We start from the raw sequence: 16,389 nt of genomic DNA on the forward strand, positions 1-16,389 counted from the left end.
TGTCTCACTTTTCACTCTGTTCAACAGTAATAACATGTAAAATTTCTGTAAACAATACAGCAAGTGTACTTAATTGAAAAAATGTTCATTTTTGGATGCACTTTTAGAGCTTTGCCTTTCTCAGCAAGGGAGAGGAGGTGTTATCAGTGTGGACTGTAGGTTCTTATCAGATTCCTGATTGCTGCTGTGGGAGTTAACTCTTGTTTTTCACAGCCTCATTTCATTTTGTGCAGCCACATCTGAGCCTGGAGCAGCTGGTGCTGCCCTGGATGCCCCTCCCAGTCCAGGGGAAGGTTGGTGTGAATCCCAGGAAAGGTTTTTCTCCCTTCCCTTCAGTGAGATAAACCATGCAACCTGAGATGACTCTGAGTGAGCCTTGGAGGTTTTCCTTTAGGACACCATCACCTTAATCCTCACTGCATGCACGTGGCAGGCAGCAAAGTTTTGTTATAAAATTTATTCCCTGCATTTCAATGGGTTCTTCCCCCTGTGCTGGGCAATGCCCCCTCCAGCCTCACTGCTCTGGGACTCTGAGTGGGAACTGACTTTTCTTGCTCCACCTTCTGTTGTTTTCTTGCTTTGTGAAGCCTTCAGCTGCTTTTTCCATCTATGGCTTTGTCCTAAGTGTTCCCAAGATCTGGCAAGGTGCTCATCTGCCCTATGATAAATCTATTGCTGTGCTGGGTGCTTTGCTGTGGCAGGGGCACTTGGGGATTGTAAAGAAAGGCAGGATCAGATCTGCCATCCCTGGCTGGACTCTCAATAAATAACCTTGCTGGTAGTTTGGGGAGGCTGTGGGCTCTGACAGCTTTCAGCATCACCTTCCTCTTCTGCCCTTCCTTGGACCTGCTTCTCTTTTAAAGCTTGGCAGTGCTCATTTGTCTTTTGATCTGCACCAGGAATGTTCTGCTGTGAGGCAGGGCTTTGGCATCCCCAGAGCTCCCCAGTCCCACCCTAGCACTCTCATGGATGAAGGATGGTTGTTCAGAGGCCCCAGAGAATTTTGGGGTCCACTCTTAACAGATGCCAATGTTTTGTCAGGAAACCCTTCAGTCATTTACACAAGAACTTCTCCACAGGTGAGCTGTCCTCTCCCTCTCCCCCTGACAGGTAAACCCCACTGAGAACTTTTCTGTGCACAGGGGAGGTTTTGCAGGGCTCTGACCAAACAACAAAACCTCTCACAAGTGGCAGTGGAGGAGCAGCTTCAGTTTCCCTGCTCTGTCTGAAGCACAGAGGCTCTGCCATGGGAAGGCACCAGCAGCTCCCAGTGCAGCTCCAGGGCTGTCCAAACCCTCTGGGTGTGCTTTGGTCAGAGTTCCTCAGCTCCTGGCAGGTGAGAGATGAAGCTTGAGCATCCAAACCCCTCCTTCACCCCAGCACACTCTGCCTGCTCCTTGCTCCTTCTGTGGAAGGCTCTGAGTTCTCTGCAATTTTCATTAAAAAACCCCATCTCTGCTCCGTTCCTAATTCCCTATTTTCCTCAGGAGCAGAGATGGAATCAAACCTTCCTTGTTCTTCAGATGCTTTGCCCACTTTGGTGAGTTTCCCCCCCTGTTTTTCCAAAGGCTGCTCTGAAGCTGGAGCCAGCACTGGGAGCTGGATCCACGAGCTGGTTCCTCCCTCTCCATCTCCCTGTGACCCCACTTGCAACCGAGCATATTTTCCATTGCCTCTGGAGCTCGCAGAGGGAGCCTTTGAAATGTGACAGCCCCGGGGCTGGGACAAAGAGCAGATGCTTTCTGTAAGTCCCAGGAGCTGCCCAGGGCTGGGGCTGAAGGGCTGCAGCTGGTGGAGTTTGCAGCTGGACTCCTCCTGGGGCTGCCTCTCACATTTTGGGCTTTGCTGTGCTCAAGAAATTTCATTTCTTGCTCTGGGACTAAAACAAAAATTACAATGGGAGAAAAAAAATTAATTTGAAAAGAAAACTTGCTCTTTGCAACCTCACTTCTGCTTCTACAGCTCAAAAATCCCCCAAACTTGGGGCTAGACAGCAGCAGGCAAAGTCTCAGAAAATGTGGCTGTGGCTGCCTTGGGGGTGGAACAGAACTCTCACTAAATCTGACTGCAAAGGGGTTTTTCTTGCTTCCTCTTTTGCCATAATATTTTCTCTTTTTTTCAGCTGAGATTTGTGGCATGTGGGGTGTTACAGCATTTCTGGTCTGTGAGGATGGTTGTCAAATGTTGAACACACGGAGAGGAGAGCTGGAGGTGGCTGGAAAGTGCCCATGGAGTTTGTTGCTCTCTTTCCTGAGAATCCTTAGAAAATTTAGATTTTCTGGACAAAGAGAACCATGTCTGTATTTCACTGGGCAGCAGAGCCATCCCCAGCTGGCAGTGTTGGTTTTGTTGCTGTTCACATCTCCAACACTAAAGTCAGGGATTCCACATTGCAGAGAAAAAAAAATTCTGCTATTTTGGAATCCTCTGGATGAAAACCTTCATCCATTAGGACAAGAATGAATTTGCAGAGTGCCAGAACCATTTCCCTTTGTTCATCCCAAGCTTGCAGTGCTTTACCTCTGCAGCAAATACATTGGAAGGAATCATGGAATTTGGAAAACGAGTGGGAAAAAGTTCAGCTAACTGGGCTGTGCAGTATTTCTGTTCCACTCTCATGGGTCACAGGGAGGGAGGTTGCCAGCTGTGCTATTCCCTTTTCTGCTGTCAGATTGTTGAATAATGATTTTGCTGCTGCTAAACTGGTTACAGGATCCGTCCCTGCGGATGGCTGGAATAAAATAAATAATAGGAACTGATCCACATATAAGTAGATATGTGATGTTTTGTTCTAAAAATTGCCCTTCCTGCTGCAAAGGACACTAATTCTCCAAAGCTATATATAGAGAATTCCAGGGAAAGGGCTGCTTGTCTCCTTCTGGAGCACAGGTTGGGTTTTATTTGGGGTCTGAGCTGTGCCCATGGGTGTGCAGCCTGCTGGGCTGAGTGATGCTCTCCTTGCTGGAGCTGTTGGGTGCAGGTTGAGGGAAGAGGGGAGGGTTCACTCCATTGCCTGGAGACAGAGGTGCAAACACTGGCAGCGTAAACACTCCCTGCTGGGGATTTTCCAACCATGCCTGAGCAGTGACAAATAAAACATTCCTGCTTTGTGCTCCCTGCTGCATGTGCTCTCCCTGTATGGTAGAGGACTGCAGAGCTCCTGGCTTGCTCAGTAGAAAATAGGGGAGAAATAAAGAAATAAAGTTATTCTGTCCCTTTTTGTCCCAGTGAGGTAAAATTCTGATTTTTGCCTATGTGCAGGGATTTGTTGGTGCAGCCCTTGGCAACACAAATGTGCTTGGGGAGTTTTCTGCATGTCACCTTTGCTTCTAGGGCCAGGCAGAAAACCAAAGATCCTACAGGATCCATGAAATTATCCAGGATTAAAGCGAATTGTGTCACAAAGGAAACCCTTTGGTGCCCTGCTGGAGTTTGCTCAGGTGCTTGGGAGCAGAAGGCAGCAGCCTGGGCACAGCAGGGCTCACACAACGGGCACCCTCTCGTGGCTTTGTCCTGTCACAGGGTGAGGACAGGGATGGGTCCAGCTCTGGAGCAGGCTGGGAAGCCCCTCAGCTCCTGCTGATTTCAGAAAACACCATGCAGTACAATTTATTTTATATTTTCAAATGCAAGAGAGCTACATTTGCTATAAATCCTTCTCTGATGTTTTCTAGGCTGATTCATCCACCTTGAAAAGCCACTTCAAGGTGCAGGTTTGGACCTCTTCTTGGGACAATCTTTGATTTTCCTGATGGTCTCCAGGACTTTGCAGGATCTCTGGAGGACGTGATTGTGCTCTGGTAGGTAATAAATGTTGTTTTTTAGTGTGCTGGGGAAAAGCTTCAAAGACAAATATAGAATCTGTGTTCCATGCAATGTGTCATTATTCTATTTTTAATTCAGCATCAGAGGGGCATTAAAAAAAAAAATCTTTCCCAGTGATAGAAATTATCTGAAATATAAACCCTTCAGTCCAAGTTACAAAGGGTTTTGCCTTGTATGTCTAAAGATTTGGACAAGCACAAGATAGTGAACATGAATTAACTCAGATGAAGGTCTGAGAAGACCTTGATGTCTGCAGTTCAGCACTGATAATTTCGCTTATTTATACAAAATTTAATTTATTTACATACTGTCCCTCGTTCTCAATCAGACCCCTGTCAGCTGAGTGACCTGTGGAGCTCACACAGACAGAGGCAGAGCAGATGGGTTTGATTTTCTCTTTGCATTTTGGATTTGAAAACAAACTCCAGATAAAGGATTGGAACTGCTAGATAATGTGTTTATCTAATGGAAACACAAATACCACGTTTAATCCTGAAGCTCTGCCCATAGTGGTGTATTTTGGCTGTCTGCTCCTTCAGGCTCTTGGGATTTTGTGTGTTCTGAACATTCCCAGCAGAAACTGGAACTTCTGTAAATAGGCCAGCCTGCTCCAGGTGACACAGCATGGAAACACTGAGCACTTCTTGTTCTTGCTGCCAGGCTTCCTTAAAACGTTTTTCCTGGAATATTTCAGCTCCAAATTTATATTTGATTCTGTTCCTGATCTGCTCTTCACTGACTAACTCAAGACCAGCTGTCCCCTGTCTCACCAGCATGAGATTCAACCCTGAGAGAATCCTCATTTTCCAAAACAGCAAAACTGTGTTTTGATACAATGATCTGAGTGTTACAGTGCCTTGGCAAGGCAAAAACTGGGAATTCTGGTCAAGTTGAGATGTGTTGCTGCTTTAGTAGCAATTAGGAGTCCTTGCCACAATTAAATATTTAATTAGGTGTTCATAAAGCAGAGGACACAGAAGTGGGGACAGCATTCAGTAATGAACACTAATGACTGTGGCTGCAGTGCCCTCAGGGATTCTGATGCTGTTGTACATTTATTTCCTAAGAATAATTCATGAGATTCTGGAGTGTTGGTCAGCATTGCTGAGTACCTCTGCACACAACATCTAATTGTTAATTAGCATTGAACTTCTCCAGGAACATCAGCCACAGACAGGAGATATTTACTGGTGAGTGGAAAAAGGAATAAATCTCATCTCTGCAAAGCTGTGCCCCTCAGCTTGAATATTTAATCAAGAAAAACTTCTCATCACTGGGGAAAAAAATAATATTATTGTCCTGTGGCAATCCAGGGGTAAAGAACTGGAGTTTGTTTACCAAGACCTTGTCCACAGTGAAGATTTTTTTGTTGTTGTTGCTGATAAACCTTTACAGTAGCTGAACTCATCACTAGAGGGTCTTTTAGTTTTAATTCTCCATTGAGGTGTTGGGAATTTTGTTTGTGTGCATGTAAAGACATTGTGAACCTGCTCCCTTAGGAAAATGAGGATGGTTTGATGTGAGCTGATCTGTGTTTGCTCTCAGTGCCCTCCCAGGGGCTGCAACCACAATCCCACCTCCACTGCTCACCTGCCTCTGACTCAGAGGAGTTGCACTCTCCAGATTTTGCATTTAGTTTTATATAAAACATCCTCCTTGTACAAAAAGTGTTTTCTTCAATCCCTCAGTGGTGCTTTTTGACTTTCCCTGCAATTCATCCTTCAATAACCTCCCATTCATAGAGTGCCTCATCTCTGGGGCTGTCCCAGGAGGTCCCAGAGCACAGGCTGAGGTTTAAACAACAAGAATCATCCAAAAATCCCAGTTCTGGCATTTCATTAGGGACAGATGAGCAGCAGAGCACTGCAGCAAAGAGCTGCTCAGTTTGCATCTGACAGAAGGCAAATGTTCATGGTGAAAATCCACCCTGCAGACTGGCTGAGGAGCTGAACAAATACAAGAGTGCTTGAAATCACCCCTGAATGATAAAATGTCACATAAAGCATGGAGGGGTCTCCTTTGAGATTGAAAAGGAACTATTTTCCTACAGACCCTAAAGAATATTGAATAATTAATTGGGTTGTTGTATTGTCCTTTGTGTGAAAGAATTTGGAAGGAATAATTCCCCCAAATTCTAAGCAGGATGCTGCAGGCCTCTCATTAAATAAACTCCATTTTCTGTCTGCTCCTAGGAAGGATCAGTGGGGGCCACACTGAAGTGACCATGAAAGTAACAGTGACAGTGGAGATGACTCAGTGTGACAAATCTGCTCCTGAACTACCCCAAAAATCTGCATTTTGGGAGGTGAGTTTGTAGAACAGCCCCGGAGCTCCCAGCAAAGTGCTGAGAGGAAACCCAGCCCAGCCACCAAGTGATTTACTACCCAAACAAACCTTGCAAGGAGCTCCAGGGAGGGCAAGGAGCATTTCACTTGTTAGGAGGAGAGCCTAAATACTGGATTTATCTGATTCAAGAGTCCCAAGCTTTTATTGGGCTATTTGTACCTAATTTGTTTTATGGGAGCAGTCCCAGGCCAAGTTGAATTTCCCAGTGTTGTTATTCAGCTCTAAGGAGAATTCCTTTTCCCTTGGCAGCCTCCTCTCTTGCTGGGCACCATTAACTGCTGCACTCTGGAACTGCAGAATTGGACAGAAATTAAAATTTTCCCTTTTTTCCTGCCTCTGAATGATACTGAGCAGCTGCTCTTCATTCTCTCCACCCTGAGGCCAGAGCTGCTCTTCCTTCTCATTCAGCTTCTCAAGGCAAGGCATCACTTTCATATTCCTGCACTTCATGTCTGATTTTTCCAGAATGAGCAAAAAAATACAGGTTTTAACAGCACTCTGGTGAGTTACAGAGTATTCACAGGGTAATCCATATTTTATCTGTATTCTCCAACAAAATAGGTTAAATTTTCAGAGATTTGGTACTTGGATGAAAGCATATTCAGAGTGAGGGTCGCTGGTTTCACCAAAAAATCCACTTTACCTGGAAACGCCAGAATTCCTGCCTGGAATCCATCTGATTTACCAATTACACAAACCAGGCTTGGTCTTTTCACTCTCCTAAAGCCTTTGGATCCATGTGAAAAATCTTCCCCTCCCTTGGGATAATTCTGGCTTTGCTCAAACTTCCTTATTTCAGTAAAACATGGAGCACCCTTTAAGGCTCTGATTTCAGTGTGGTGAGTATTAAAAAACTTGTGTTTTCTGAAGGGGCAAACTGGGTTCTGGAATCCTCTTTCCTCAGCACGGAGAGATCTCTAAAATATATAATCCAGCTCTGTTCCAAGTAAAGCTTTCACTCAGATGAAAACATGTTCAGGGCATTTAACTTGATTAGGGGAAATTTACTATTCCAATTCCTTTTTTGTCACCATCCTCCCATTAAAATTTATGAGGGCTGATTAGTACATGATATTTTTTTCTGTGTTTTTTTTTAATCAGAGAGCATCTTTAAAAAAAGAAATGAGGGCTCAGCTCTGGCAGCTGCACTGCCTTGCAAGCACAGTTTAAAGGAATGGTTTCTATATGAATTTAATGTCCAGTTTTGGGGGGAAGTAGAAGCCTTACATTTTGATTAATGAAAATTACTACATGCTCACAAATCAGCAAATTGGTTTGCAGGGAAACATTCTGAGGTTTCAGCTTTCAGAATCTCCAAATTCCCGCACCAGGGGCTGTCACCTCTCCTGGCATTAATTCCTGCCAAAGCCCCATCCCTCCTGTACAGCCAAAAATCAGTTCTCAAATCAGAAACAAAGCAACAAGGCAGGCAAAAATTAATGTGGTTTCATCCATCTTTTTTGGGTTTTTTTTTGGTTTTGTTTTTTTTTTTTTTTTTAAGTATAAATGAAATTAGCACCATTGTGACTGAGGAACACTCCTTGATGTCAGATAAGCATTCACTGCAGGCCTTACCAAGTGGGTTTTAAGACCATTCAATTACAGTGCATGATTTTATTTCATTAGAGAGGGGGAAAAAAAAGGTTGAGAGGATGCCTGGGAACATTCCAGCACAATTTCCATCTTGATAATTTGCAGCACTGCAGATTGTCAGGTCACTTTCTGCAGTGTCTGGAAGCCAGAACAATAAAACCACCCCAGGGTCTCCTTGTTGGGTTTGTAAAAAGGAGACTCCAAGAGAGGGTCCAAGATGAATCTCTGAGATGCACAAATTCAACATTTATTCACTGGACTGCATGGAGAGCACTGCAGTTATAATGAATTTGATGATGCTGCCTCTTAATTTCTTAATGCATCTGTGTCATTGGATCAGAATTTAATTCACTTTTCACTTCACTTTGATTTATTGTTCTCTTTAGCCCAATTTCTTTAATAAACAGGAATGTTAGCAAAGGACTTCTTGAAAACAGGGAATTGGCATTTAAATTAAGAGCCTCCAGTTTGGGGCACCTGATCCACCTGCAGTCAGGGCTAAAGGATATTTATTACCTTGGGCATTTTCTTCTGTAGATAAAGGAAGAAATTCCTTCAGTGCTACCACCAGGTTACAGATTTGAGTTCCTATCAGTGCACAAGACCACAACATTATAACCATTAAAAATCAGGAACACAGGTACTTTGTCTTTTTTTTTTCCCCACAATCAGGTACCTCTTCCTTGGTCCTTAAGAGAGGGGGAGAGAAAGAACAGATAAGTGCAGATTAGTGGGTTTAAAACCCTTTACAGAAATGTCACATATTTACATTTTATACTTTCATTCCAGGTATAAATTTAGCTGAAATTAAATCAAAGGATGGATCTTCCCTTCTGTCTCCAGTGAGCCAACAATATTCAATCCTTGTCCTCACTGTCCAGACCTGAAGAGTTTTTACCTTTAAAAAAAGAATCTGTAAAAAAGACAAAAGTAAGAAAAAAACTTTTAATAATCTAAGGCTAAAATGGTAAGAAAATGTATGTGAAATTCAGAGTATTAACTGTGTCTGAAGAAGTCTCTTTCCCCCTCCTTTCTCCAAAGTCAGCTCTGTTGTCTCCCCTCAAAACCAGCAGGTATGGAAATATCTTAGAGCAGAAGACATAGTGGGGGGATTTTTTAGGACATTTTTGATAATGTATTAAAAATATTTGGAACTAATCAAAACACATCATTGTGCCAACACATACAAAAAGCAGAGAGGCAGCACCAGTGGCTCAGTCCTTGCTCACTGGAAGAGGCTGCTGTGGTGCAGAACATCAAGGGCAGACTCAAAGGTCAGCACTTCCTTGTGGAACTTGCTGAGCTGCATCTTGATTCTCTTCAGGGCAGGAGTTGTTGCCTTCCTCTTGTAGCACATGGCTTTCAGCAGTTTATCAGCCAGGTAGTGCAGCCAGAGGACGTTGCTGTGGGGGTGGTAGTCAGTCCAGCTGTTGGAGTTCTCCTCCTTCATCTGCCTGTAGGTGTCAAACTGGGGGTCCCCAGCGCCCTGGAAGAGCTCCAGGTCCGTGGAGAGGTCGCAGAAGACGGTGAGCCCGTCCTTCTCCAGGCGGGACAGGGTGTAGTCGATGATGTTGACGTGGAGGCCCGCGGTGGGGATGGAGTGTGTCTGTCCATCCAGCACGTACTGCAGCTCCCTCAGCTCTGTGCTCCTGACCAGCACGTTCCCCCAGTGCAGGTCCCTGTGCTCGAAGTGCAGCTCCTGCTCTGCCACCGCCAGGGATGCAGTGACCTGGTGCAGGATGCTCCTGGCTGACGCCACCGAGGAGAAGCTGCTCCTCATGCGCTCCAGGTCCCGGCCCCCAAACTCAAACTCCAGCACCATGAACAGCTGCTGGGCCCCAAAAAAGTCCGGCCGGTCGTTTTCCGAGCCTGTTTCTTCGTGGAATTTGTCCCAGGCTTCCAGGAGATACCTGGGATAGGCCCCCTGGACACAGTGCACAGAGTAGAGGCTGATAAAGCCCACAGTTCTGTTCACAGAGCCCTCAGACAGGAGACTGAGCTCTTTTGAAATTATTACCTCAGGCAGAATCTCCCCAAAGCTCTTCTGAGCTTCACCATTTACTTTTTCAGTCCCCTCAATGGGAATTATTTTTAAGGCCACAGGTCCTCTCTTGCTGTCAATCTGGAACACCTCTCCAAACACCCCTTCTCCAATTTTCTTGCAATCTTTCATTTTATTTAAAGGAATGCAGTCCTCAAAAGCAATAGGGCCCTCCTGGTTGCATTCTCCAAACACTTTCTCAGCATCTGTAAGGAGCAGCTCCAGGACAGAGGAGGAATCCCTGGGAGCCAGCAGGACCATGGAGGAAGCAAACCAGGAGCAGCCCTGAGCTTTGCCAGCAGACAGGCTGGCTTGGTACCCCGAAAGCTGGGATTTCCCTGAGGGGGTGCAGAGGCTGCTGCTGCAGAAACTCTCATCTGTGGTCACTTTCTTCTTTTTATGGAAGGACAGAGACGCTCGAACTCTAGCCCAGGAATAAGAGTTATTGAGGAGCGAAGAGTCATTGTCTCTGGCACCTACAGCCATCTCCAGAGCTCTCCTCCGAGTTAGTTTTTGCCTTGGCTGGAGTCTGAAAAGGGAACTATTGGGCTGCTGCTGCCTCTTGCTCTTGCGCCTCCTGGGCCGGAGGCGGGTGTGCCTGCCCCAGCGGCTGGCACTGAAGCCACTGATACAAGCTTTCCTGCAGGTGCTGCCCTCCCCAGGGACGCCCTTGGTCCTTTTGTGCTTGTTCTCCAAGATCCCCTGGCGGCCCACGGGAGATCCTGGCTGCAGGCAGGCAGGTTGAACATCAGCCTGGTTGTTGAGTTTCATGCTCTTCAACCTCATTGGCACTTCCAGGGGGTCCAGCACCACCACTGGCACAAGCTGGTACTCCTTGGCCAGGTCTTTCTGACAGCTCGAGCTTATTTTTGCAGAATCTCTTGTGAGATGAGATGGGACCTCAGAGGGCTCCTCACGAGTGCCACTGTCACAGGACACAAGGCGCTGTGGCTCCCCCTCCAGGGGCGGGGAAGTGCTTGGGGCTTTTAGCGGGGTCGGGACAGCCTGGGCCGGGCAGGGTCCCCGCACCGCCGACCTCAGAACACGGCGGGACCCGCGCAGCCCGGGCTGGGGCTCACAGCTCCGAGCCGAGCCCTGCGCTCGGAACCACTCCGGCACCTCCTCGCCAGCGCTCAGCAGCGACGGCCGCTGCCCGGAGCCCCGCTCGGGGGAGCCGCGGTGCTGCGAGCGGGGCTCGCCCAGCTCCGAGCCGCCCTCGATGGTGGTGCTGAGCAGGAGCGAGCTGAGGTGCAGGGGCGAGCGGCGGCGGCGGGGCACGGGGCTGTCCCCGGGGGCCGAGGCGCTGTCGGCGGTGGAGCTGAGCCGCAGCGGGGCCCATTGCGGGGTGCTGCACAGCAGCGGCGGCCGCGCCGCGCACAGCGGGCCCTGCCGGCGGCGCCGCGAACCGCGCGGCGGGGACGGGGACGGTGACGGGCACGGTGAGGCCGAGGACAGCGACGGCGGCGAGCGCCGGGGCTCCTCTCTGCGCCCGCGGGGCTCTTTGCTCTGGCTCCGCTTCTTCTTCCCCGGCGGCTCCCGGTTCTCCTTTCCCCGGCCCCGCGTCTCCCGCCCCCGGTTCTCCGGCTTCCGGTTCTCCTTCCCGGCCGGTTCTCGGTTCTCCTTCCCGGCCGGGCCCCGGTTCTCCTTCCTGCGGGTCCGCAGCCGCCGGGCACAGGCGGGGCGCTTACCGAGGGCCTGCAGGGGCCGCTTGCCGGGCGGCGAGAAGTCGGGGTCGTCCGAGGGGGTGGAGGCGGCGCTGGAAGCGGAGAGGGCGCTGGAGGCGGCGCTGGAGGCGGCGGAGGTCGAGCTGAAGAGGCGCTTGCGGTCCTGCGGCGGCGAGATCCATCGGTCGGGCGGCGGCAGCGGGCGCAGGTAGCCGGCACGCCGCGAGTAGGTGCGGAGCAGCCGCGGCTGCAGCGGCATGGCGGGGCCGGGCCCTCGCAGGGAGCCCGCCCGCCGCCCGTTCGAACGGGTATCGCGAGAGCGCGCGAGAGCGGGGCTAACGGACAGGGCACGCCCCCCGGACACGCCCCCCGCTGTCCTGCTGTCGTTCCCGGTGCCGCTCCCGGTGTCCCGCCGTGTCCCGGCGCTGCGCAGCGCTTCCGTGGCATTTCAGGACCCCCGGGATGATCGGTGCCGGCGCTGCTCCATGCCCGCTCTGGGACGCGTGGCAGCGACGGCAGAATTAATGAATGAATGAATTAATTAATTATTTAACCTGTATTGTACACCTCTGCACGGAATGCACCTGTATATGTGTGTATTACGCCTGTATATGTGTGTGTTACACCTGTATATGTGTGTGTTACACCTGTGTTACACACATGTGTGTGTGTTACAGCCGCGTACGCTCCAGCCGGAGCCTCGGGGACACCGGCACGATTCGCGGGGAGGATGCGAGTGGCCAAAGCCACAGGTTGGCCAAAGCCTTGAGCAGCCTGGAATAACGGGACGTGTCCCTGCACGTGGCAGAGAGCTCGGGAATAGACGATTCCTTCCAACCCCGGCATTCCGTAATTCTGTGTGTGAAAATAGGATTTATTTCAGGTGTTCCCACCGCAGGGAGGCTCCAGGGCGCGTTCAGCTGCCGTGCCCAGGGTCAGGGCGTGCCCTGCCCTGCCCTGCAGGACCACAGGTGATGCTGTTTCCTTTTATCCATCTTTTTTCCATGTTGTATCCATGTTTTATCCACGCCCGGCTCTCCCAGGGCTCAGCAGGGATTCTGCAGCTCGATGTGGCACCAGCACTCCATCAGGAGCCTGTATGGGCTCTTTTATTAAAGCAACATGTTCCTTTATAGTTTTACAGCATATTTACATTTGCTTAACAAACACATGCACTGCCCATTGAGCGTGAAAAAGAAACACAACTCTCAATAGGTGTAAAGGAGCCGCATCACTCTGTGACCCAATTTTAGTTCATATATTTTTATTTTCTCTCTTTACATTGCCATGGTGACAGCCCTGGTACCTTCCTCGAGAGAGGAACTTTCCTTATCTTCAGAAAGCCTTTTCTGGCTCACAAGAGCAGCACAAAAGTGTCTTTCCTGCAGCTCTCCTGCTCCCTCCGGCCGCTGTTTGACCCTTCCAGCCCTGCAGGTTTCGGTGTCGCTGTCGCAGCTGTCGCTCGGGTTGGGGACAGGGACGCAGCTTGGTGGCAGCACAGCACTGGGATCCTGCAGCTGAGCCTTGCTGGAAAGCTGCTGGTGGTTGGTTCCTTTCGTTTCTGTTTTCTGCTGTTCTTAAAAAGCTTAAAGAGCTGTGCTGCTGATCCCTGGAAAAAAAAAAAAAAACACCAAAAAAAAAACCAAAAAAAAAAACAAAAAACCCCCAAACCAAACAAACAAAAAAACCCCAGAAAAACCAACCAACCCCCCCCCAAAAACCTCAAAAAACAAAACAAAAAACCCCCAAGCAAAACAAAACAAAACCAAACAAACAAACAAAAAAAAAAAACAGGGAGAAATTATCTCCAACAAAGAGCTCCACCTGAAAGAGAAGAACCTGAGGGTCACACAGGCAACCTGGAGCTTCCCTTGGGGCAGCAACAAGTGGGACCTCAGAGGGGTTTGCTGGGCACAGAGAAGCAGTCAAGCCCCAGAGTTAAATTCTGCACCTTTTGTTCTGCCTCTGAGTTTAGTGAAATCAGGTTCTGACTGTGGGGCAGAAGCAGAGGGAGGATGTTTGTCATTGCAGAGCAGAGAATATTCAGGGTTCTGTGTGGAACTCCTGTACTGATGCAGATAAAGCAGAGGCCTCCTGTTCTTTCATTCTTTCAGAGATTTTATCCTGAATGCTCCCCTTTCCCCACTGAACACAGGGAAATCTTTAATTCTGTAATCTGAGAGACTGACCCTGGTGATTTATCAGCTGCAGGTTATCAGTAATTGCAGTTTGGAGGGTTTGGGGAAAGAAGATGCCTGGCCAGGCCTTGTGTTCTCCCAGTGAAATGATCTCAGTTCCCCCTCTGTGGATTCCAAAGTCAAGGATGGACACTTGGTAATGTTCCTCTCTCTGTCTCCTATTCTTGTGGTTGTTTTATTTATTTTTGTTCTCTTTGGTTGACCATAAACCCCCCAGACCTAATGTGTGTTTGTAGACAGCAGCAGAATAAACAAAGATTTCTCATTCAGACCTTCAGAAGACAAAAGGGCTCCTGTCTCCTTTGGCCTAACCAATATTGCCTGGTGCAAAAAGAACAAACAATCCTTCTCTCCTTTATTTTCCAGTTTCTTCTCTGAATTAATCTTCCTTCATTACTTGGATGCCTTTTGTTGTCCCTCATGGCTCTCAAGGAGGTCAGCTCTTGCAGTGGGTAATGCTATTTTCCTTTTTAGATGTTTTTTCTCCTAAATGCATTACAGGGCTCTGTGATTGTAATTTCCGGCGAGTTCCATCGACCATTTAATTCTTTGCCATCACTGCAGCAGATGCCAAACACATTTTGCAGTAATTGGATGGCACTTAAGGGATTAGCCAAGAGTGCCAAGACCCACCTCACCCAAACCACAGCTGGCTTTTTGTGAGTTTCCATGGGAGCCTGGCCGTGTCTGCTGCTAAATTTATTTGCAATCCACATTTTGAATAAAGTGCCCTGTGCAGGAGCCTGCCTGACTTTGTGGCACGGTTGTGGCGTCTCCCTGAGGGACAGGAGATTGGCAAATTTTCAGAAAATTGGCAAATTCAGGGTGAGGAGCCCCCTGTCCCCAGGCAGGTGAAGGAGCTGGCAGCACTTTGGGGCCAGGTGTGGTGGCAGAGCAGCTGCTGCAGATGTCCCAGAGCAGCCTTGGGGCTGCCAGCATGGTTCATGACCTTTCCTTCTGCCTCATGCAAAGGTGGCAGAGGGTTTGCAGAGCCACAATTTCCTGCTTTCATCTCTGTGGGCCCCCTCATTTGTCCAGCTTTGCATTTCTTCACAGCTTTGTGCCTCCCACAGGAGAACAGGACGTGTTTTGTGATGCTGCTTCATTTGGGGGTGACACCAGCTGCTGGTGGCTTTGTCACACAGCAGGAACATCCCCAAACTTTGGGTTTCCCTCAGTGTGCTCAGGAGCTGCCAGGCTTGTGGGCAGAGCTGGGCAATGCAGCGAGCTGGGTGTTTGCAGGGGAAAGGGAGCTCAGCTCAGCAGGAGAAAGCCATCAGTACTTCATTATAAATCACAGGGCACTGGCATTGATGCCTCAGGTTTTATATATTTTATATTTTATATTTTATATTTTATATTTTATATTTTATATTTTATATTTTATATTTATTTTCCAGATTCTCTGCTGCTTTAGTGTGTAGTTCTTAGTTTCATATCAGGGCATGGTGAGCTCTCTGCACAGAGCAGGGAGACAAAACAATTCCTGCTCCAGCTGGAGACCAAGGACAAATGATCCAAATCTCAGCCCAAGAGCACAAACATGGTGGGCTGGAGAGAGAAAAACAAGCAGGGTGGGACTGCATGGGCTGGAGCTGGAATTGGACAATGAACTCCAATATGCAAATGGAGCAGAACTTAATAAAAGTGAGAGACCCTGTGAGTGGGTGTGCATTTTGGTTCATCTTGGGTTCGTTTTTGTGCCCATTTTGGTTCATCTTGGGTTCATTTTGGGAGACCATTTTGGTTCATCTTGGGTGCAGCCCTGGCTGGGCTCTTGTGCTGCCCAAGGTGCATCCATTGTGGAGATCCTTTTAATAAATCTCTATTTTATTCTTTAACTCTGTCCAGTCTCTGTTCTAGGCCAGCCTCCACAAGGCACCAGGGTAAGGGCGTCAGAGAGGAGCCATGCAGAGCTTTGCTGGGCTCCAGGGCCTGCTGGGGCGGCTTTGTTTGCAGGGTAATTGAATTGCAACTCTAAAGAGACATTTCCTGTGCTCATTGCAGCAGGCTGAAGAGCTGAGTGAGGCTGCAGTGCCACAGACAGATTGCTTGGGCTCCCCCAGGCCCGGCTTGGCTAAGCTGGGCCCAGCTGGTCTGGGAACACCTGGTGACAGCACCAGGGCCTGGCTCAGAGCACACCTGAGGGCAGCTCAGGGGCCAGGCTGACACTTTTTCCTCTGGGAGGGTCAGGTCTGAGCAGCTGCTGTGTTTTCCTGTGGCTGCAAGGAGTTCCCAGCTGGGAAACCAGGGTGGGGACACATCCCAGGCTTCCTGGCTGTGGCTGTGAGGAGGGTGATGGAAGGGGATGAAGGGTTCTGCTCAGGACTTCCATGAAGGAAGGGGATGAAGGGTTCTTCCTCCTCAGGACTTCCATGAAGGAAGGGGATGAAGGGTTCTCCTCAGGACTTCATGAAGGAAGGGGGTGAAGGGTTCTCCTCAGGACTTCCATGAAGGAAGGGGGTGAAGGGTTCTTCCTCCTCAGGACTTGCAGCAAGGTAAGAGCTGGCACAGGTACCAAGCCAGCACCAATTTCATGTCTCTGTGTTACCAAAGAAGTAAATGCTGCTCTGTTGGGTGTATTCAAGAGCAGGGTTTCACCTTTAAATCAGTGGTTAATGTGAATACACTTTTTATTAAACCCCTTCAGCTTTCAGGGTTTGATTCAACACTCTTTTATTTCCCAGTGATGCTTTTATTGTCTGACCTTAGGAGGTGAATT

General features: G+C 48.7%; 1 protein-coding gene and 1 long non-coding RNA gene across 2 annotated transcripts; one reads left to right on the top strand and one right to left on the bottom strand.

Moving 5' to 3' along the window:
• The first annotated feature begins 3,345 nt into the window (after positions 1-3,345).
• On the top strand, positions 3,346-6,717 carry LOC134427845 (uncharacterized). Its single transcript, XR_010030244.1, has 4 exons — positions 3,346-3,523; positions 3,675-3,800; positions 6,018-6,130; positions 6,421-6,717. It is a non-coding gene; the product is annotated as an uncharacterized LOC134427845 (long non-coding RNA).
• A 1,269-nt stretch (positions 6,718-7,986) lies between these two features.
• On the bottom strand, positions 7,987-11,728 carry HASPIN (histone H3 associated protein kinase). The gene has a single exon (XM_063173971.1). It carries the CDS (start codon positions 11,726-11,728, stop codon positions 8,990-8,992), a length of 2,739 nt encoding a protein of 912 aa, XP_063030041.1. The 3' UTR covers positions 7,987-8,989.
• Between the last annotated feature and the right edge of the window lie 4,661 nt (positions 11,729-16,389).

The sequence above is a fragment of the Melospiza melodia genome, chromosome 21 (genome assembly GCF_035770615.1).
Source record: "Melospiza melodia melodia isolate bMelMel2 chromosome 21, bMelMel2.pri, whole genome shotgun sequence".
Taxonomy (NCBI): domain Eukaryota; kingdom Metazoa; phylum Chordata; class Aves; order Passeriformes; family Passerellidae; genus Melospiza; species Melospiza melodia.

What these genes read in the sequence shown, in the direction of transcription:
- HASPIN (XM_063173971.1), bottom strand. Translation starts at nt 11,728, where the DNA reads ATGCCGCTGCAGCCGCGGCTGCTCCGCACCTACTCGCGGCGTGCCGGC.